Source organism: Anomaloglossus baeobatrachus, chromosome 4, assembly GCF_048569485.1.
Source record: "Anomaloglossus baeobatrachus isolate aAnoBae1 chromosome 4, aAnoBae1.hap1, whole genome shotgun sequence".
Lineage (NCBI taxonomy): Eukaryota > Metazoa > Chordata > Amphibia > Anura > Aromobatidae > Anomaloglossus > Anomaloglossus baeobatrachus.
In genome coordinates this window covers 471,334,393-471,358,249 of record NC_134356.1, presented here as the reverse complement: position 1 = coordinate 471,358,249, position 23,857 = coordinate 471,334,393, and the positions used below count along the sequence as shown (strand labels likewise).

At 48.2% G+C, this 23,857-nt stretch overlaps 1 protein-coding gene across 3 annotated transcripts in view; it reads right to left on the bottom strand.

The window, feature by feature from the left end:
- Window positions 1-23,857, bottom strand: part of LOC142303875 (threonine--tRNA ligase 2, cytoplasmic-like) — a 146,487-nt gene that overhangs the window by 80,694 nt on the left and 41,936 nt on the right. For 2 of the 3 annotated variants that reach the window (XM_075345707.1, XM_075345706.1), the window contains 6 exons: window positions 16,362-16,446; window positions 15,715-15,761; window positions 5,811-6,001; window positions 4,044-4,167; window positions 3,102-3,223; window positions 2,786-2,903 (listed from right to left, as the gene is read on the bottom strand). In XM_075345707.1, the coding sequence (XP_075201822.1) occupies window positions 2,786-2,903; window positions 3,102-3,223; window positions 4,044-4,167; window positions 5,811-6,001; window positions 15,715-15,761; window positions 16,362-16,446 (687 nt within the window). The remainder of the gene's footprint in view (window positions 1-2,785; window positions 2,904-3,101; window positions 3,224-4,043; window positions 4,168-5,810; window positions 6,002-15,714; window positions 15,762-16,361; window positions 16,447-23,857) is intronic. The other variant, XM_075345708.1, reaches the window with a different exon arrangement.

The window sequence follows — 23,857 nt, the reverse complement described above, 5'->3', positions numbered from 1 at the left end:
GCATGTAAGGCTCCAGCCTTGGAAATCAACCTTAACAACACCGCCGACACAGTGGGGTAAGAAGGGACATGCCGGGAGTCCAGACATGGACCCGCTTTTCTTCAAACTCTTTCCAAAAATCAAAGAAATCAGATGAGAATGCATGTGTGGATGTATGCCTCCTGACACAAAGCGATAAACTGGCTAGATCTGGTTCTCCAGGGGGTGTATAAGCTCAGAGGGAGGAGCTACACTTGAGTGTAGTACTTTGTGTCTCCTCCGGAGGCAGAAGCTAAACACCCATGGTCTGGGTCTCCCATAGGAACGATAAAGAAAACAGTGAAATGAGAAAAACAAGTATTGACTAAATTGAGGAGTGGGGTGGGGAGGGGACTGGGTATTTAAACTAGATTGCAGACATTTTTAGATGGGTACATACAATCAATACAGACTAAAAGTTTGGACACACCTTCTTATTCAAAGAGTTTTCTTTATTTTCATGACTCTGAAAATTGTAGATTCACATTGAAGGCATCAAAACTATGAATTAACACATATGGAATGAAATACTTAACAAAAAGTGTAAAATAAATGAAAATATGTCTTATTTTCTAGGTTCTTCAAAGTAGCCACCTTTTGCTTTGATTACTACTTTGCACACTCTTGGCATTCTCTTGATGAGCTTCAAGAGGTAGTCACCGGAAATGGTTTTCCAACAGTCTTGAAGGAGTTCCCAGAGATGCTTATCACTTGTTGGCCCTTTTGCCTTCACTCTGCGGTCCAGCTCACCCCAAACGATCTCGATTGGGTTCAGGTCTGGTAACTGGAGACAAGGTCATCTGGCGTAGCACCCCATCACTCTCCTTCTTAGTCAAATAGCCCTTACACAGCCTGAAGGTGTGTTTGGGGTCATTGTCCTGTTGAAAAATAAATGATGGTCCAACTAAGCGCAAACCGGATGGAATAGCATGCCACTGCAAGATGCTGTGGTAGCCATGCTGGTTCAGTATGCCTTCAATTTTGAAAAAATCCCCAACAGTGTCACCAGCAAAGCACCCCCACACCATCACACCTCCTCCTCCATGCTTCATGGTGGGAACCAGGCATGTAGAGTCCATCCGTTCACCTTTTCTGCGTCACACAAACACATGGTGGTTGGATCCAACAATCTCAAATTTGGACTCATCAGACCAAAGCACAGATTTCCACTGGTCTAATGTCCATTCCTTGTGTTCTTTAGCACAAACAAGTCTTTTCTGCTTGTTGCCTGTCCTTAGCAGTGGTTTCCTAGCAGCTATTTTACCATGAAGGCCTACTGCACAAAGTCCCCTCTTAACAGTTGTTCTAGAGATGTGTCTGCTGCTAGAACTCTGTGTGACATTGACCTGGTCTCTAATCTGAGCTGCTGTTAACCTGCGATTTCTGAGGCTGGTGACTCGGATAAACTTATCCTCTGCAGCAGAGGTGACTCTTGGTCTTCCTTTCCTGGGCCGTCCTCATGTGAGCCAGTTTCTTTGTAGCATTTGATGGTTTTTGCCACTGCACTTGGGAACACTTTCAAAGTTTTCCCAATTTTTTTGGACTGACTGACCTTCATGTCTTAAAGTAATGATGGCCACTCGTTTTTCTTTACTTAGAATTTGTATTATGGCAAGAAAAAAGCAGCTAACAGTCTATTCAGTAGGACTATCAGTTGTGTATCCACCAGACTTCTGCACAACACAACTGATGGTCCCAATCCCATTTATAAGGCAAGAAATACCACTTACTAAACCTGACAGGGCACACCTGTAAAGTGAAAACCATTTCCGGTGACTACCTCTTGAAGCTCATCAAGAGAATGCCAAGAGTGTGCAAAGCAGTAATCAAAGCAAAAGGCGGCTACTTTGAAGAACCTAGAATATAAGACATATTATCAGTTGTTTCACACTTTTTTGTTAAGTATTTCATTCCACATGTGTTAATTCATAGTTTTGATGTGAATTTACATTTTTCAGAGTCATGAAAATAAAGAAAACTCTTTGAATGAGAAGGTCTGTCCAAACTTTTGGTCTGTACTGTATATATGCAACAGGAAAAAAAGATCTGGTACTCCCAATGGATGAGTGTACCAGAAGAGTTTCAATCCTTAGATTAAATAAAAAGGAAATTGGCACTCCAATATAATTACAGTAATATCTAGAGTGGAACGCTATTATATGGCGGCACCTGTCGCTAGAGAAAAGCGCTGCTGCATTTATTGGCATAACACAATCCACTTGTCTGAGGAAGCTCCGGGAATACAGGCTGAACCGTCGCTTGGTGAACCTTGTGGATTCTATTGCTAATAAAACCATATACATCTTGAATTACATTGAGAGAATAAATACGTCCGACTCCTGCATTACAAATTTGTACGTTTTCCTCTGAAATGCTGAAAACACGGCCAGGACAAGGGGACTAGTCTAAAGGAACTGGTCCCTGCTGGCTACTTCCTGCCCATGAATCATGTAACAGGTTCCCCGTAATGAGTCAGTGCTGTATGAATCCATATTATGGCACCAATAGCAGTGCATAAGCTTATGCTATTCCTCAGTGTGCCCCTGGTTTCATAAAAATGTTTTAATTTTTTTCCCCAGATTAATCCCCACAAAAAAGGTATTCTATTACGATGTTGCACAAAATAACTATATGGTGGAGATATGGTGGCACGTGGATGGCCATGTCTCCACATACCAGACCCATAGGGACGCCATATGCCATCACACAAGTAAGGGCAGTACACTCACTGGCTGTGAACCATCTACATATTTTCCGTCTTTCTCACCTTGAACATTTCCAGAAGCAGCTCTTTACTGACTTCCAACCTTTCAAATGGCTGCTTCTCCTTGATGATGGTTTTACACATGTTCTCCAAAACGGGAAACTCATTGCTGGACACCCCTCTACACACGAACATACAGGAGTAATCACAATTAAGATATCAACATCTTCAAGTGCATCGTTTTGTTTATTCTAATCTTTAGAAGTTATTATCTGGCACAGTTCCTCTGATTTTTTTACATACGTTACAGTAACGTTTTCACTAAGCTAGTATGTAAAGATGTCCGATTGATGATACAATTGTAGAGAAATATAGTTACCTTTCCTCCAAGTACATATCATAATAGAAGCCATTTTCGATAGGTGGGCCATAGCACAAGCAGCCTCCATAGTAGTTCTCCATGGTCTCCCCTAGAATATGGGCACTAGAGTGCCAGTAAACCTACAGGTGTGCAAGGGAGATATGGTTAGAGATTAGAGGAGAGGACTGGCACGTAGCCTTCTCTATGTCCCCCATAAATATTTGGGCAATGGCTTCTCTGGACCCCTGCTTGGTTTTCCAAAAAAGTTTACAGGTGGGCATCACTTTACGTGGCGCTCCCTACTGCATCTTATGGCAGCTGAGTTTACATTCTAAAAGACACATGCGCTTATCACTTTCTCTCTGGAATGACAACTAGGTGAAAAGAACCCCAATTCTTCCCACTGGCTTTCATGGTGTATACTTTTACTATTTAATATTTTTTTCTTAAAAAGCAATACAAAACTTTGTAGTCCTCATATGAATAACAGCAGTCACAAACAGTTAAAAACACTAGACATGTTTCGGTCAGAGATCAGTCTCTGATCGAAACATGTCTGGTATTTTTCACTGTATGTGACTGCTGTTATTCAAAGTTTTGTATTCTCTTATAAAGTAAAATGTATTAAAAAGTGGATTTTATCTGCATATCCTTTATTTGGAAAATTGATTTTTTTCCCTTTTCCTGCCTTCAATACGCTGAACCAGCAGTGTGATTCCTGGACGTCGGAGATTAAGAGGGCTGTACTTTGGAGTGAGCTGGACCACCAAATTTCTTCCTTATCGTATATTTTTACTATGCAGAAATGTCTCAAATGGTAATACCTCCAAGATTTATTGTGGCCCTTGGGACTGATTCAATATGACAATAAAACCCTCGGGTCAGAAAAGATTGTGAATGGCTGATCTACCACTTAGAACATTTTTTTTGAACACTACTGAATACTCATCTATAACTTACAGCTTGAGCCTCTTCTCTGTCGAACGTCAGCAATTCTAAGGTGCAGTCTCCTTCTAGTGGTCGATCAAGATCCCAAAGCTCAGCATTTACCTTGGCTATGACAGTGTTGTCCGCCAACCCACGGCTGCAAGAGACATTCGTTTTCAATGGATTTCTACTATGCAGGTTACTAAACTTTATGTAATGTGCATTTACCAGGAAGAGAACAAGTACAACATTATACATGGAGCAAAACCAAATGGTTGTATAGGCGGAGCACGATTGTGTACATCTTTTAATAGCTGTCATTCTCATCTTATTGTAATTCATTCAATGAAAATCTGATAAGAGTTAAAAGATCAAAAGACCTTCTAAAAAGTTCTGTGTCTTATGCGCTGCTCAACTATAAACATCCTAATGTGGATATGTCACTAGATTTTACAATCTAAACTACATACCATTATTATACAGATCTCTTAGGCTATGTGCCCACGGGACCTTGTTTCTGCGGATTTTGCCGTGGAAAACCTGCGGATTTTTCTGGATTTTCTAGATAAATCTGCAGGTTTTAGCATGTACAGACACTCCCCATGTTATCCTATGGGACATGGGGAGTGCTGTGTCCACGCTGCGGAAAGTGCAGCTGCCGACCATGCTGCGGATGTAGGCATCCGCATGTATAATTGCATGTCAATTATTCATACGGAATTATCTGCGGATGTCCCGGCCCTCTGCTATGGAGATAAGAGGCCGGGACGTCCGCAGGTAAGTTGCATGAATCTCCGCATGTTTTCCGCAGCTATTCCACTGTAATCTAGCAGCTAAAAATAGCTGCGGACGCCGGCAGGCAGCTGCGGGAAACATGCGCTCGTACCTGCGGATACATCCGCAGGTACGAGCGCCCGTGGGCACATAGCCTCACACCTAATGAGGCTGGTGTACTTGCCTTAGAAACCCATGTCAAAATGAAAGTATAGTCCAACTTTTAATGACCATTTTAGACAAAATCTGGAAAAACAAAAGAAAAGCAGATATGGTCTTATCCGGGATATTAGCAAACTCCAAATGGAGAAGAAAGGATGTGGTTGTGAAAAGTCAAAACCGCTATAGTAGCGTGTAATATGGCTGCTGCAGCCCCCTTGTGGAGGGTAATCAATGTGGGTAAATGAAAAGGTTAAAAGGGTCCACTGCCGTGGAAGGAAACTCTAACACTCAGAAGGATAGGTGATCATGGTTTGTCAACACATTTCAGAAATAATTTTCCTTCTTCAGGACAAAAATCACATAAAACATCTCTGAAATACCTTGACAAAGATCACAATCATCTATCATCCTGAGTGTTGGAGATTCCTTCCATGGCAGCGGCCTTTAACCCTTTCATCTACCCATATTTAATGACCAGTTTAGGAGTACAGGTAAAGATTGGGAGAGCTCATGACTCATGGTCCAAGTGTAGCCAGTAAATCCTGAATAACTGACAGCTGCAGCTTGTACTGAGCAGTGAGAGATTTGAGCAGCAACAGGGAGAGGATCACTGAGGAGCTGCCAATCAGCCTAATTGTGTGGAAATTGTTACATTTTCATAAGGGATTATATAGTCATTCTGACATGGCCTTTTTTTTTATAAATATAGTTTACGATATACACAGCAAGTACACCATTTTTTTCAGGTCTATACGATCTCTTTAGTAATTTTATGCGTTTCCTACTGTGAAATCTGGTGGCATATCCACCTAAGAAGAAGAAGAAAAAAAAAAAAAGTAAAAAAATAAAATAAAGCAGGGCTACCTTATTGCAGCAGCTACTTCATATGGGGTTGTTCTCCAGGAATCACCATTAATGGCTTTTCCATCAGGCAGAATGATTTTAATAGGTTTGCTTTGTTTTGCAGCTCGGTCTGTGATTAACGCATCATGTTCCCTTTTCAAAATGTCATAGATTTGAAGACGATCATTTATAAATTCTGGGGTTGGAATTGCCTGTGGACAAAAGTCATAAATCAGCAGAACATATAAAATGTATAATAAAGACAATCTATAGTACAATCAAAAAGCACAAAAAATGAGGTTTTGTGATTGACAGAAATGGAAGTGAACTTAGGACTTAGAAGAAACATTATTCTGCACATAGGAAGACTTCATGAGATAACCTCGTACTATCCGATTTACAAAGGTGTTTATATTCAGTAATTCAATCTAATGTCTGATATGTAATATCGAACTGTGCGCTGGCTACAGGATAATCAAAAGATAATACTTAGAAAAATTTAAATTTACTTACAAAATTACATATGAAGAAGAAAATCACCCAAACAAGTGTACATACACAAAAAAATATATATTTAAAATATAATTAAAATATTTAAAATCAAATATATTTGATTTTAAATAATCAATTGGTGATAAAACATTCCATTTAATTGAGATTTAGGAAAATTATTATTAAAAAGGTTAAACCATTTTGGAAAGAACAATGATTTGCAATTTCTGAGACCATTAATCCCAAATTAAACTAAAAAGAATAAGTTTCAGGTCAGTAGCATAATATATGAACACAGAGGGTGTATATCACACAAGGCTCTGTTCTAATCTGGTGCAATGTTCTGCAGATTTGTCGCACTACAATCACCAGACTGTTGGAGGAAGTCCAGGTGACCATTCTTGGCTACATTCCCAGTCTAGACAGAATAAATTTGCAAAGGAAGATACTGACTGAGGCTCTGACACAGATGTGAACAGACCCTTACACTAATCCACAGCAATGCAAATACCATGCACATGCTCCGGCCATGAAAAACTCACTGGTATGTAATGATCAGATCCTTGAGTCACTGCTCCAAAATAAGAGGTGATCACCAACAGATTAAGGCAAAGAGGTTTACAACAAGAGTCATTAAGATGAATAATGGATCAGAAAATCATGATTTTGAGAAAAGACATTATGTTATAGATTATATTCCGCCCCCACCCTCTATTAAAGGGGTTCTCCAATACTTTTACATTGATGGCCTATCCTTAGGATATGTCATTACAGTCTGATTGGCCGGGGTCCGACACCACACCGATCAGCTATTCTCAGCAGCGGTAGAAGGCAGACAAAGATTTTTAGTTTTGGAGCTGCACCGTCAACTGATAGCAGCCAGGTACTGCACATCCGCCTTCCATTGAAATCAACAGGAGGCGAACATGCAGTTCCTGGCCGTGGCCACTATTAGAAGACGAATCAGCTCCAAAACCGAGCATTTTCAGTTGACTGATAGCGCCGCCGAGAACAGTTGATAAGCGAGGGTGCGTGGTGTTGGAACCCGGCCAATCAGACATTGATTACTTATCCTAAGGATAGGCCATCAATGGAAAATTAATGATCCACCTCTTTAATCCTTGGGATGGGATAATATTGTGTGTAGCCTATTGCAAGGTTTTACAGATATTAATCAGTAGATAATGTCGAGATATCGTTGGTATATCAGCAAGCAAATAATATTAATTACGTATTCCAGCCATAGCTACCCAGGGGTGGAAGGTAGAGTATGGCTACATATTGTACAACTGTTGGAGGAATAAATCAGCTTTATTTCCTGACCCCCCCACACACATGAATGCATACACCAGTAAGCTCTTATATACAGAATTCTAGCCCAGGCCGTGCTGTATAACATAAAAAAAATAGGAATTACTACCTACCGGTAATGAGGTTTCCAGGATCCATCATGACAGCACCACAGGACCACAGGAGTTGCTTCCTCCGCCCTCTACAGGGACAGGAACACAAGAGGTTAAAAACTCCTCCCCCTCCCAACCTCTCCAGTGGCTTTTCAAGTACCACACCAGGATGGGTAGAACACCAAGTTTATTTATGCTTAAGCTACATACAATGTAAATGACACGCAGTAGAAACAAAGGGAGGGAAATAAGGGTGCTGTCATGATGGATCCTGGAAACATCATTACCGGTAGGTAGTAATTCCTATTTTCCAGGAGCACATGACAGCACCACAGGAGAATACCAAATTAATTCATCCTTAGGGGGGGCAGGGGGGGGGGGGGGGGGACTACTGCCTGGAGCACCTTCCTACCGAACGAGGTCTGGTGGGAGGACAGAATATCCAACTTGTAGTGTCTACAAAAAGTGTTGGGACCTAACCAAGTGGCAGTTTTGCAAATCTGGTCTAAAGAAGCTCCCGCCCTTTCTGCCCATGTGGTAGATATTGATCTAGTGGAGTGGGCTCTAAGGTGATCTGGCGGGGTCTTACCCGCCAATTGATAGGTTGAGGATATTGTGGCCCGAACCCATCGAGACAGGACTGCCTTAGATGCCGATTTGCCTCGATATTTTCCCCTAAACTGAAGGAATAAGGTGGAGTCCAATCTCCAGTTCCGGGTAGCCTCCAAATAGCTCAGTACTGTCCACCTCACATCCAAGGAATGCAGGCGCTGTTCCTTTTGCTTCGTGTAGTTGTGGCAAAAGGATGGCAAAACAACTTCTTGTTCTAGGGTAGCAGAGGAGACCACCTTGGGGCGAAACGTCGGATCAAGTTTCAGCACAATCCTGTCATCCAGGACCTGAAGATACGGCTCCCTGATAGACAAAGCCTGTAATTCACAAATCCGCTTAGCCGTGGTGATGGCCACTAAAAACACCGTCTTGAAGGACAAATGTTCCATCGAAATGGTAGACAAGGGCTCAAAGGGGGAATCACAAAGGTCATTGAGCACCAAGGTCAGATCCCAGGGAGGCACTGTGGGCCGAATTGTAGGGCGAAGGCGCTGAATCCCCTTCACGAATCTGGCAATCCAGGGATTGGACGCCAGTGGCATGTCAAAGACGACGCTGAGCGCTGATATTTGGACCTTCAAAGTGCTAGGCGTAAGACCCTTGCGGAATCCCAGTTGCAGGAAATCCAAGATTTTCGAAACATCAGGCCGAGAACTGTCAGCAGGTTCTTCACGAAGAAAGGAGCAGAATTTCTTCCAGATTTTCCCGTAGATGGTCCGGGTAATCTGCTTACGACTTGCCTGGAGTGTAGAGATGACATCAAGCGACAAACCTTTCAGTCTCAGGAACCGCCCTTCAAGATCCAGGCCGACAGCTGAAGGTGAGCCAGGCCCGGGTGACACACTGGACCCTGGCTGAGGAGATCGTCCGTCAGGGGAAGGAGAACCGGATCTGCAACTGACAGGTTTCTGAGCAAAGAGAACCAGCTCCGTTTGGGCCAAAACGGGGCTATGAGAATCACATGGGCGCCGTTCTGTTGAATCTTCCGGAGTACCCTGGGGAGCAACGGCAGGAGTGGAAAGGCGTACACCAGTCCCATGGACCAAGACTGGGCCATGGCGTCGATCGCAGCCGGAGCATCCCGGGGATTCAGAGAGAAGAATATTTGTAGTTTGGCATTGGTCCTGGACGCGAACAAATCTACCTGGGGTGCACCCCATCTTTCGACCAGATCCTGAAAGATGCTGTCCTTCAGCTCCTATTCCGATGGGTCGATCGTGCGCCTGCTCAGGAAGTCCGCGAGATGGTTGTCCGAGCCCCTGAGATGGATAGCCGAGATGGAGAGAACCATGCGTTCTGCCCACTGAAAGATCCGTGATGCCAGAACCTGCAGGGGCGGGTGGCGAGAGCCCCCCTGATGACGAAGGAATGCCACCGCCGTAACATTGTCCGAGAGGACCAGAACATGGCGACCGTGGAATAAGGTAGGAGCCGCCTGTAGAGCCTGCCAGACCGCTTGCAGCTCCCTGAAATTGGACGACTGGGTTGACACCTCCAGGGGCCACCTGCCTTGAAAGGAAAGGGAGTCCACATGGGCGCCCCAGCCCGTCTGACTGGCATCGGTGGTAAGCGTGACGGAGGGTGAACAGTCCCACAGAACGCCCAATTGAAGATTTTTACTGCACATCCACCATCTGAGACCTTGAATGACCTGAGGGGTCAGGGAAATCTTGCAATGGAGGGACCAGCGGGACCCTACAGTGTAAGACCGGATCAGCTTTTGGAGTGGCCTGGAGTGATATTGACTCCAGCAAACACATTGGATGCAGGAAGTCATCATGCCCAGGATGCTCATGGCCTCTCTGACGGAGCACTGGTGCTTTTGGCCAAAGGTCCGGATTTTTGACCTGATGTCGACTACTTTTTGAGATGGCAAAAAGGACGTTCGCACATCGGAGTCCAGAAGAATACCCAGAAACACCTTTCTCGTCTCCGCCCGGAGACTGGACTTCTGATAGTTTATGATCCAGCCGAGGGACGTCAGCAGAGTCAAGGTGGTGGCGATCGTCCGGGAGAGCTCCTCCGGGGAATCCGCCAACAGCAGAAGGTCGTCCAAGTAAGGGACGATTGACACGTTGGATCTTCGCAGGTGCACCACAACTTCCGTCATTATCTTCGTGAACACCCTGGGAGCAGAAGAGAGACCGAATGGAAGGCACCGGAACTGGAAATGATACATTACTCCATCCCTCTCCAACGCAAACCTCAGGCATTTCTGGTAGTGTGGGTGAATGGCTATGTGGTAGTACGCGTTTTTCAGATCTACAGTGGCCATGACAGAATGGGTGTTGAGAAGAGGGATGGTGGATTTTATTGATTCCATCCGGAATCTTTTGTACCGGACCCACCGATTGAGGGGCTTTAAATTTATGATCGTCCGGAATTCTCCGGAGGGTTTGGGAACAGAGAATAGGGAAGAATAGTGGCCCTGGAACTGTTCTGAGATGGGAACCGGGAGGACTGCTCCGGTGTGTAGTAAGGTATCCACATCCGACCATAGGCGGTTGGCAAGCGACTGCGGTTTCGTCAGGAGGAATCTGGTTGGGGGGGGTCCCTGAAAATTCTATCCGTAGACCTTCCCCCACCACTTGAAGGACCCATGGATTGGAGGTTATCTGTTGCCAGGTGCCCAAAAACTGGCTGAGCTTCCCCCCGATAATGGCGTCAGGATCTATCCTGTTTCCTGCGGGGTTCGAAGTGGGGTTGCCTATCTGGGCCGCCCTTATGGAAACCCCACCTGCCCGTCTTACCCCTACCCTTATAGTCCTGCCTAGCGGGCCGAAACCTCCGGGAGGGAAGGGAACGTGGGGGTCTAACCTCCAGGAAACCGCCCTTTTTATCGGAAGCCTTTTCTAGGAGTTCATCTAGAGCAGGACCGAACACCCGTGCACCTGAAAAGGGAAGGGAGCACAGCTTATTTTTGGATGCTCCGTCACCAGACCAGGTTTTCAACCATATGGCCCTGCGGGCAGAATTAGTAAGGGCCTCATTCCTGGCAGAAAACCGCACAGACTCAGCGGAAGCATCTGCCATGAATCCTGTTGCCAGCTTTAGCATAGGAAGGGATTCCAAGATGGCGTCTCTAGGGACGTTATCCCGAACCTGAGTTTCCAGGTCCGATAACCAACGGGACATAGACCGAGCCACGGAAGTAGCGGCAATGTTAGCCTAAATGGTGGCTGCAGAAGCCTCCCAGGCTTTTTTAAGAAGGCCATCAGCCTTCCTATCCATGGGGTCCCGGAGACCCGAGGAGTCCTCAAACGGAATGGACGTCTTCCGTGCGACATTTGCCACGGGAACATCAATTTTGGGAACATCCTCCCATTCCTTGATGTCGTCGGGTTCAAACGGCAGCCTGGCTTTAAAGTCCCTGGGAACAAGCAATCTTTTCTCCGCCTCCTCCCACTCGGCCAGGATCATTGCACGCACATGGTGATTTACTGGAAAGACCCTGTGGCGCTGAGAACGGAGCCCCCCAAACATTTCATCCTGTATGGTCCGTGGTTGTTCCGTATCCTCCACCATCATAGTCCTCCGTACGGCACGGAGTAACTCATCCGTGTCGCCTGCGGAAAATAAGTAACGCCGCTCTTCTTCAGGCAGGGGACCCAGGACCTCATCTTCCCCTGGGGAGTCGGAGTTCCTGGACATCTCATCTTCCTCTGAGGACTCTAACAGATGGCGGGGACGCTTTTGTGCAGGAGGCGCCGGGGGCTCTGGAGGGGGGGCGTGACTTGCAATGACAGCCTGAACCTCCTCCCGTATCATGGACCTCATGTCCGACAGGAGGGTAGTCTGCTCTTCAGAGATCAGTTTTGTAATACAGGTCTCGCAGAGCTTCTTAGCACAGGTGTCAGGGAGTTTAACATCACACACCGCACAACGTTTAATTTTAGCGGTACATTTCTTTTTGAGGATGGTGCCAGAACCCACAGAAGAACCTCCACCCTGCAAAAAAAGAACAAGGCTCAGACAAGTCTTCTGGCTACAGGGCAATGAAACCCTGAAGGGCTGACACTTACAGAGACCTGGACATCCTTAGGGGTTTTAGTGTCTGATTCCTTTTCAGCCATCACAGGCAGTGCTGGCAGCCGAATGAAAACCAATGCACCACCCCCTACCCTTCCAGGTTTTTATTACCTGAGTGAAGGGTCCAGGTCGCGGTCCTGCCGTCCAAGTACCGTTCAAATTTCGCGCCAATTTTTCGGGGCCGTACTGACCCGGAAACCGGAAGTGCGGCGTCCGCGCATGCGCCGGCGTTCTCCACGCTGTGCCCGGAAGCATCGCGAGGCAGGAGGCAGAGAGCCCTCCCCTCGGAGGGAAGCGGCAGGCGCCGGGAGCTGCAGCTCGACCGGCGTGGCTGAGGGACCCCGGACAGCGAGGTGTCGGCCTGGGGCGTCTGGACAGGCCGGAGGGAGATAGCGTGGAGCCCCCCCTCGATCCACCTGGACCCCGTACATCCCGGTAAGTTCCTACGTCCGTCCTGTACAGGGACAGGAAAAACACTGGAGAGGTTGGGAGGGGGAGGGGTTTTTAACCTCTTGTGTTCCTGTCCCTGTAGAGGGCGGAGGAAGCAACTCCTGTGGTGCTGTCATGTGGTCCTGGAAACACTATATTACACTATAGATTATATTCACCTAGGTGGCGGTCCGGTCTGATGGTCGTCATTGCCCTCGGTCCGGCGCATCCTCTTTGCAGTGATCGCCATCCTACTTTTTCTCAGTCCAGTGTGGTTGACGCGTCCTACGTCCAGCATTGCGGTCCCGCGCAGGTGCACTTTGATCCTGCTGAGGGCAGATCCAAGTATTGTAGTGCGCGCATTGGTGATCTTTAACCTTTCCTCACGCTTGCACATTACAATACTTTAATCTGTCCCCATCAGACCTGACTGCCCCCTAGGTGAGTATAATAAGTGTTTTTTACCTTCTACAGTGCAGTCTGGACTCATATACTGTATTCTAGAATGCTGTATATAGGGGCTCACTAGTGGCGGCCACAGCTTATAGGGGCCAAATCTGGTGACAGGTCTCCTTTAAGAAGAAGGTATTTGCCATCACTAATAGTTTATCTCTTGAAAAACAAAAGGATTAGCCATGTTAGAATCCAGCTACTCAATCCTCATTTTTTCCTTGACATATGGGAAGAGTCGGCTAAGAGTCGGCTAAGAGTCGGCTAAGAGTCGGCTAAGAGTCGGGCAAGAGTCGGGCAAGAGTCGGGCAAGAGTCGGGCAAGAGTCGGGCAAGAGTCGGGCAAGAGTCGGGCAAGAGTCGGGCAAGAGTCGGGCAAGAGTCGGGCAAGAGTCGGGCAAGAGTCGGGCAAGAGTCGGGCAAGAGTCGGGCAAGAGTCGGGCAAGAGTCGGGCAAGAGTCGGGTAAGAGTCGGGAAGCACCCCAGAAGATTACTAGATGGTTGGCTGCTTCAGCCATGTGTCAACAAAAACAAAAAAAAAAAAAACTCCCTCCATGTAAATTGCGTACAGATGGTGATATTACAGTCTATAGTCAAATACAGCAATAATGTAGTCAATATAATGACTACAGTGTAAGAAAAACAGTCATGTAATAAGCATAAATCTATATGCATTAGGCTGTGCAAAAAGAGTGAAGAAGGCAATCAGAGACATATAAATGGTTTCTAATGCTGCAAAATGTACAGAAAAAAATCAAAAGTTCAACAGTATACATTACTGGTGTCAATTCTTTACTAACTACGTTGTGTGTTAATTCAAGAAAAAAAAAAAAAAGGGGGGGACGGGGGACGGACAAGAAACCTGCTCAGAAGCACGAACAAAAATCACTGAGGCCAGGGCTGCCTAACTTAAGCCCCCGTCACATTTAATGACTTACCAGCGATCCCGAAAACGATGCGACCTGATAAGGATAGCTGGTAAGTCGCTCGGAGGTCGCTGGTGAGATGTCACACAGTCAGACCATACCAACGATGCAGTAACTATGAGTGTCCTGCATAGCGATGAGCAACCTGTATAGGTGGTCATTGTTAGGTGTCAAACACAGCAATGTGTCCTGCCTAGCAACGACTAGCAATCTCACAGCAGGGGCCTGATCGCTGGTAGGTGTCACACATAACGAGATCGCTGGCAAGATCGTTACTGCGTCACAGAAACGGTGACGCAGCAACGATCTCGTTCGCGATCTCATTGTGTGTGATGGGACCTCTAGACTCTATAAAGCACATTGCAAAAAGAAGGAAAGTTTCCCGAATGCTCCACTGTAGAGAATGCATCTTGTCACCAAATGCTACACCAACAATTTCAAAAGGCAATTATGACCAGCTCTGATTATAGGCACTTCAGCATAGTAGCCGTGCGGGGTACTGCAGTGGATTTCCATTTTGGAAATAGTCGGGATGTAACTTCATGGCCCCTGACCAATGAGATCTTCTGACTTATTTGACATGTTGGCAGAATTATTATAATATCACCTGTGAACGGCACGCTATTGCTCAATTCACAAAGTTCCTGGTTTCGCTAGCAGAAAAGTGAACTTTTTCAATGCAAAACCAATAGTGATGAGCGAGCACTACCATACTCGGGTGCTCGGTACTTGTTATGGTCACTTGGATGCTTGGATGAGCGCAACGCGAGCACCAAGTATAATGGAAGTAAATGTGGAATTCGGGCATTTCTCTGGGAAATCTTCCAGAAAAATGCTCGAGTTCTCCATTGACTTCCATTGCAGTTGGGTGCTTGAGTCATGCCCATCCGATTATCCAACTGCTCTTAGGCCTCTTTCACACGTCTGTTTTCGGTATGTGACGTCGATTTTCATATGTACCGGAGACACAGACACACGTAAACCCATTAAAATCAGCGGGTTTGCACAGACGTCCGTGTTTTGACATGGACAGATACACGTGTGCTCTACATGGCGACATGTCCATTTTTTCCGGCAGCACTGATGGCACATGACCCCCACACTGATGAGATCTGTTTGACATCAATGTGACACGTACCGGAGAAAACATAGGTCTTTGAAATAAAATTATTTTCTATACTCAGCAGTGGCAGCAGTGCTGCAGACAGATGTCACTTGCTTCCGGGCCCGCTCATTATGCTCATGAATATTTACTGCACCGCCCACCTGTAAGCAGCAGCAGTGCCAGAGACAGAAGTGGCGGGGACAGGTGAGTATTGAAGATCTTGTGTCCGTGTGCTATGTGGATGTCACACTGATAACATAGGGACAGCACACGGAACACACATGCACCTACACCATGGACCGTGCAAAATGTGTGTGTTTTGCACAGACACGTGAGGAGACATTAAAGAGTACCGAGCACCTGGACATGGTAGCGCTCACACATCACTACATCACTAAAAACCAGGTCTGGCCAAACCAAAAAAAATAGTTTAAGATCAAGATGTTTGTGAAAAGCAAAATTATAATCAGTATTACTCACGTCCACTTTCCCTTTTTTCCGTTCAGTTGGACCCTTGGTTAAGGAGCCTAAAGCAAGAGAGAAATAATTTAGGTAAGAATTGCAAAAGGATGCCAACAACTCATTCAGAACATGTTGGAGGAGGCTCAACGAAGTCTTCCGAGAGGTACCAGGGCAATGTTAACTATTTGGGCCTCGGCCACTAGGAAAAGTCCTAGTAAATCCTTAAGCACCCTCTCTAGTGTTTATCCAAACAAAACTAATGTTCATATTCAAAATGGACTGGCTGGATGCACTATCGAATAAGGAGAAGTTGACTAAGCGTTTCTTTGAAACATGGTCTTTATTTATACCTAACTTGTCTACAGTGCTTAAGGATAGACTTAAATCTCAGTCTGGACAGACCTCTTGGTACCTTCTTGAACTGCTCAATGGACATATACCAATATCTGTATTCACATTCCAATATTCACTATCTACATTCTTGTTTTTTCTCCTTCCCTTTGAGTGCAACCGCTATTTTTTAATATTGTACGGATATTCAATAACTGGATAAAAAGGTACCAGACAACTCAGGAATAACTTATGTCGTGATGAAAAGTATTACACAGATCGGGTCAGAGACTTGTTTACCCTAGAAACCGTTATTTAGCAGTCTTGTGACTTACCTCCCGGATGGGACTTTCTTTTTGGCTGTTCTTTGGGGTTGCCTTGTAACCCTTTCTTCAGTAATAGCAAATAGGTGTCTGGTGACTAGAAAGGATAATGATATTGTTTTTGTAATTATGTCTGTAATTCAGTTCACATTTCGAACAACACAGTAACACAACAGTGATACTATAAAGAAGAAAATGAGTGGAGGCGTAGAAACACTGTGTGCACTATGGTGTTCAGATGGATATGTATTAATATATACACACACACATATACATTATATAGAAGGATTTTTGTGTACTCACCGTAAAATCTCTTTCTCTGAGTCTTCATTGGGGGACACAGGACCATGGGTTATGCTGCTGTCACTAGGAGGCTGACACTAAGTAGACACAAAAAGTTAGCTCCTCCCTAGCAGTATACACCCCGAGCCGGAGGCGGACCCAGATCAGTTTGGTGCACAAGCAGTAGGAGGAGTACCAGAATCACCATACATAAAACAAAGTCATAACTAAAATAATGTAGCCGTGCTAACAAATGGTCTATGAACATAAGACCACTGAAAATGGCAGGCAAATGCAACTAAACAACCAAAACACAAGCAGGGTGGGTGCTGTGTCCCCCAATGAAGACTCCGAGAAAGAGATTTTACGGTGAGTACACAAAAATCCTACTTTATCGTTTCATTGGGGGACACAGGACCATGGGACGTCCAAAAGCAGTCCCTGGGTGGGAATACATAAACACCGCAGATAGGAAGAAAAAACGGCCTCCCTCGGCGGGCTTGTACAATAATCGAATGCTCTCACCCTATTACAGGTGTGCAACTGCCGCCTGCAAGACCTTTCTCCCAAAACTGGCATCTGCCGATGCTTGGGTGTGAACATGGTAGAACCTAGTAAAAGGTATGCAGGCTAGACCAGGTGGCGGCCTTGCAGACTTGGTCGGCCGACGCCTGATGCCTAATCGCTCAAGAGGCTCCCACTGCCCGGGTAGAGTGCGCCCTTACCCCCCGCGGCGGAGACCTGTCCCGAATCCGATAGGCCTCAGATATGGCGGAACGGATCCATCTGGCAATCGTGGCCTTGGATGCCGACGTACCCCTCTTGGAACCAGATGAAGGACGAACAGACCATCCGACTTACGGAACGGCGCGGTCCTGGAGACGTAAATTCTGAGGGCGCGCACCAGGTCCAGGGTGTGCAAGGACCTCTCCAGGCTGTGAGAGGGACCAGGACTGAAGGACGGAAGGACAATTTGTTCGTTTAGATGGAACGGTGAGACCACTTTTGGCAGAAAGGAGGGATCTGGCCGGAGAACCGCTTTGTCCTGGTGAAAAAACAAAAAGGGGGCACGACAAGATAGAGCTGCCAGCTCTGACGTCCTTCGACAGATGAGAAAGGGAACAATCCCGCAAGGGCTCGAAGGGAGGACCTTGAAGTGACCCTAGGACTAGATTAAGGTCCCACGGTTCTAGAGGCCGACGATATGGCGGAGCAAGGTGGGCAACTCCCTGGATGAAGGTCTTAACCTGTGGGCGAGAGGCGAGTGGCTTCTAAAACAGGATTGACAGAGCCGATACCTGGCCCTTTAGTGTGGCAAGCGAGAGACCCGCATCTAGGCCTGACTGCAAGAATGCCATTAATGACGGAAGGGAGAAGGCAAGAGGAGAAGAAATGCTGTGTTCCTCACACCACCGGAAGAAGACTTTCCACGTGTGGTAGTATATTCTTGATGAAGATGGCTTCCTGGCCCTAATCATTGTCTGTATCACCCTTGAAGAAAAACCAGCCTGAGCTAGAACCCAGGATTCAATAGCTAGGCCGTCAAATTTAGGACCCTTGAGTTCTGGTGGAAAAGAGGTCCCTGCTGCAGAAGATCTGGACGGTCTGGAAGGCGCCACGGAGCATCTGCGAGGAGCTGAGTAAGTTCCGCGAACCATGCTCGCCTGGGCCAGTCCGGAGCCACCAGAATGACTGGTATGCCTTCTGCATTGATCTTCTTGAGGACCCTCGGGATCAGAGGAAGCGGAGGGAAGATGTACGGAAGACTGAACTGGCACCATGATAGGGTGAGGGCGTCGACTCCTAGCGCCAAGCGGTCGCAGCACCGCGCGACGAATTGTGGAACCTGACAGTTGAACCGGGAGGCCATTAGGTCCACATCCGGAGCTCCCCATCTGCCGCAGATCTGGTTGAAGACTTCCCTGTTGAGGGACCATTCGCCAGAGGCGAGGCCTTCCCTGCTGAGGAAGTCCGCCGCCCAATTGTCCACGCCGGGGATGTGTACCGCTGAGATCAGTGAGTGATGAGACTCGGCCCAGTGCAAAATCTTCTTGACTTCTCGCATCGCCCCGACACTCCTTGTGCCTCCCTGGTGGTTGATGTACGCCACCGCCGTGGCATTGTCCGACTGGATCCTGACCGGGCAACCCTGTACTAGGTGCCGAAACTGCTGCAAGGCTAGCCGGATGACTCTTATCTCCAGAATGTTGATCGGGAGACAACTCTCTCGAGGTGTCCATCGGCCTTGCGCTGTGTGATTCCGGAACACTGCCCCCTCAGCCTTGGAGACTGGCGTCGGTGGTCACTATCTTCCAGTGGAGCGGGAGGAATGACCTTCCTATCGCGAGGGTGCATCGATTGATCCACCAACGAAGTGAGTGGCGGGTCTCCGGTGAAAGATGAAACCTGCGGTCCAGAGAAAAGGGAGATCTGTCCCACTTCCTCAGCAAGGCTAGCTGGAGAGGCCGGAGGTGGAACTGGGCAAAGGGTACCGCTTCCATTGCCGCCACCATACGACCGAGGACTCGCATACAGAACCTGATGGAGACCTGGCGCGGACGTCGGAGAACGCGGAGGCCTCGTTGCAGGGAGGACATCTTCTCCTGTGTGAGGAACACCCGCCCTTGGGTGGTATCGAATACCATGCCTAAAAAGGTGATCCGTCGGGCCGGGGTCAGAGAGGACTTCTTCCGATTGATCAGCCACCCTAACCGTGAAAGGGTGTCGATCGTGACCTGAACCCCAAGACGACAGTCCTCGAAGGAAGAACCTTTGATCAACATATCGTCCAAGTACGGAATGACCATAACACCTCTGGAATGTAGGACGGACATGGCAGCCGCCATGATCTTCGTGAAGACTCTGGGGGCGGATGCGAGGCCGAAAGGAAGAGCCGTGAACTGGAAGTGATCCTCTGCTATCGCAAAGCGGAGGAACTATTGGTGAGAGGTGGCTATAAGGACGTGAAGATAGGCGTCTTGAATATCCAGTGATGCCAGGAATTCGCCGACCTCCATGGACGCGATCACGGAGCGGAGGGACTCCATGCGAAACGGCCGAGGCCTCACTGACCTGTTGAGAAGCTTTAGGTCGAGGACGGGGCGGACAGAGCCCTCCTTCTTGGGGACCACAAAAAGGTTGGAATAGAACCCTTTGAAACGCTCTGAGGGAGGGACTGGTACCACGACTCCGGCTTGGAGGAGGGATTCTATGGAGTGAAAGAACGCGCGAGCCCACTCGGGAGGGCGAGATTGGAAAAAACGTCTCGGTGGCTTTGAATCGAATTCTATTTTGTAGCCTGAGACAATGATCTCTCTGACCCAGGCATCCGCGGTCAGGGGGATCCACACATGCTGGAACTGAGACAGACGCCCTCCCACGAGTCTGGCGCTGTTGAACGCCGACCGCGAGTCACTTGGAGGAGCTACGACGGTAACCGGAGGAGGACTTCGTGGACAGGCGAAGACGTGAACGCCAGGCGGGATTGGTCTTGAATGACTGGGTCCTCCTGTCTCTCGGAGGAGAGCGGCTTTTCCGAGGTTGGGGTGGGTGGTTGAAGCTGCGAAAGGGCCGTAAACGAGCGGTAGGGCGCCGATTCTGGACGCGCTTGGGGCGAAATTGGGGGAGGGATGTACTTTCCTCCCGTCGCCTCGGAGATCAACTGGTCCAGCCCATCTCCGAAAAGACGTTCCCCCAGGAAGGGCAGGGAAGTCAGCGATTTCTTAGAGGCCGCATCCGCGTACCAGGACCGGAGCCAGAGGGCTCGACGGATGGCCACATTGTTGCTGGAGGCCCGGGCCTCGCAATTGGCAGACGCCAGAGCTGCGTTGAGAAGGTACTCACCCGCGAGTGAAATCTGCGAAGAGATGTGGACCAGATCCGGATTGGCAGAAATGGCGCGGAGTCCGCTGCGTAGAGTGTCCGCCCAGGACATCAGTGCCTTCGCAACCCAAACCGAGGCAAAGGCCGGGGAGAGGGATGTGCCCGCTGCCTCAAAGGCGGAACGAGCCAACCTGTCAATAGTACGGTCCGTGGGGTCCTTGAGAGACGTACCATTAGTGAGCGGAAGGACTGTGTGAGAAGACAGGCGGGAGACTGGGGGGGGGGGGGGTCGACCACAGGGGAGCCTGCCCATTCCTTTCGGAGTCCTTCAGGAAAGGGATAATGTAAATCAATGGACTTACCGCTGGTAAAAACCTTGTCCGGCTGTTTCGGCTGTTTCCTGTGGTTGCGCAGTAACTCAGCGAATTCTGGATGTCCGCTGAATGCGCTCTGGGCCCGCTTCATCCGCTTAAAAGAGACCTGGGTGCTCTGGGAGGAGACGGGGTCCACCTGTACCTTTAGGGTCTGGTTTACTGCTTCTACGAGGCTATTCACCATGCGCCGAACATCAGCCGCCTGCTCTGAATCCAGCAGGGGTGCTGCATCTGAATCATCATCGGAGTGGTCGGAAGACTCCCGGGAGGAATAATAGTCTGGACCTGGGGATGAAGGTGAAACCTGAAAGACGCTGAAGACGAGACCTGGCGGGTCCGCTTCTGAGCAGCCGAGGAGGTCCCTGCAATGGGGCTCAACTGCTCCGGAGGCGATTGCGTCGGGTCTGCGGGAGTATGGGCGAGCGACGGCAGCAGGCGCAGTGCTTGCGCGATGGTCCGAGAAGCCTCAGAGAGGGAATCTACGGACTGGGACAGGGACGCCAGCCAGTCGGGGGGGGCGGGACGCAGGACCCTGTAGCATCTGGTGCTGCGGCGGCTGCAGTATTGGAAGCGTTGGCAGAGGAGTCCTACGGAGGCTGCGAGTCTGCAGAACAACCGGAGCATAGCGGGGCATCCTGGCCTAGGAGAAATTTGGTTTTGCAGGAGAAGCATGCAAAAAATAAGGGAAAAGGGGCCTGCTTGGGTCGGGCGGACCTAGCATTAGGCATGGTGCAACGGTTATCTCCCTGGGGCTGCTAGGAAGGAGACAGGAGAGGGTTAAATCATCATTAACCTAAGTGAACGCTACCTAGTGAGGGCTACTCCGTAGGAGCAGAGCTTACCCAGGTCCTGTGTGTTGCCCACCAGTCCAGAAGAGGGAGTCCAGGAGTGAGCGTGGCCAGGGAGAGATCGCCGGCGCGCTGCAGCCTCAGGGGACCAGGAGCAGGCTAAGATGGCGAGGGGACGCTGGAGGAGGCTGGGGGAGGAGCCTCGTTAGAGCGAGAAAACCGGAGTATCCACTGCCCCCACCCTAAGCCAGGAGGCTGAGCGGTGGGAGGAGACTGGGCCTGACATTCGGCGGCCAATAGCGCTGCAGTGGGGGGGTGTGGCTAGGACGCAGGAGCGACTAGGCCGAGACCGGGGCCCAAATTTTGCAGCAGCCGAGGGAAGAAGGTAGGAGGTCGGTCGGTCCTACCTGATCTCGGCGGCGCCGGGCCCAGCGATGGATGCGGTGCAGGCAGGGCGCTCTGCCCCTGCCTGTGTGCAGCGCCCCCGTCCTGGAAGACTGCGGGCTCCGGGGGAGCAGCGTGGAGAGGAAGGGAAGTGGACATCAGGAGGGAGGAAATGAGCCCCCCCCCGCAGGAGAAGGCAGCGATGCGGGCCCCATCGGATTCCAAACGCGCTGCGGAGGTCCCGCTGTATGCCCCTGTACGCCCTTTGGGGTGATCCCGCAGGGCGAATCAGGGGTGCCCATGAGGTTCTGCCCACACGCGCAAACCCGGGAGTGGTACCACGGGGATGGACGGGGGAGAGGGCCGAAGTCTCAAGCCCCTACGACCCTGGGGAGTGGTACCCACAGGGCTGCAGAGGATGAGTGATGAAGAGAATACCTGCAGAAAACGAGAAGACAGGTATGAAAGCGATGAGCGGCGCCGAAAAAAAGGAAAAAAAAAACGCAAAAATCAAATGGCTGAGGGGGGCCGAGACGGCCCACATCAGCCTCCTATGACACTAAGCAAAAAACTGATCTGGGTCCGCCTCCGGCTCCTAGTGACAGCAGCATGACCCATGGTCCTGTGTCCCCCAATGAAACGATAGAGAAATATATATATATATATATACATACATACATACATACATACATACATACATACATACACACACACATATACATATATACAGTTAGGTCCAGAAATATTTGGACAGTGACACAATTTTCGCGAGTTGGGCTCTGCATGCCACCACATTGGATTTGAAATGAAACCTCTACAACAGAATTCAAGTGCAGATTGTAACGTTTAATTTGAAAGTTTGAACAAAAATATCTGATAGAAATTGTAGGAATTGTACACATTTCTTTAAAAACACTCCAAATTTTAGGAGGTCAAAAGTAATTGGACAAATAAACCAAACCCAAAAAAAATGTTTTATTTTCAATATTTTGTTGCGAATCCTTTGGAGGCAATCACTGCCTTAAGTCTGGAACCCATGGACATCACCAAACACTGGGTTTCCTCCTTCTTAATGCTTTGCCAGGCCTTTACAGCCGCAGCCTTCAGGTCTTGCTTGTTTGTGGGTCTTTCCGTCTTAAGTCTGGATTTGAGCAAGTGAAATGCATGCTCAATTGGGTTAAGATCTGGTGATTGACTTGGCCATTGCAGAATGTTCCACTTTTTTGCACTCATGAACTCCTGGGTAGCTTTGGCTGTATGCTTGGGATCATTGTCCATCTGTACTATGAAGCGCCGTCCGATCAACTTTGCGGCATTTGGCTGAATCTGGGCTGAAAGTATATCCCGGTACACTTCAGAATTCATCCGGCTACTCTTGTCTGCTGTTATGTCATCAATAAACACAAGTGACCCAGTGCCATTGAAAGCCATTCATGCCCATGCCATCACGTTGCCTCCACCATGTTTTACAGAGGATGTGGTGTGCCTTGGATCATGTGCCGTTCCCTTTCTTCTCCAAACTTTTTTTTCCCATCATTCTGGTACAGGTTGATCTTTGTCTCATCTGTCCATAGAATACTTTTCCAGAACTGAGCTGGCTTCATGAGGTGTTTTTCAGCAAATTTAACTCTGGCCTGTCTATTTTTGGAATTGATGAATGGTTTGCATCTAGATGTGAACCCTTTGTATTTACTTTCATGGAGTCTTCTCTTTACTGTTGACTTAGCGACAGATGACAGATACACCTACTTCACTGAGAGTGTTCTGGACTTCAGTTGATGTTGTGAACGGGTTCTTCTTCACCAAAGAAAGTATGCGGCGATCATCCACCACTGTTGCCATCCGTGGACGCCCAGGC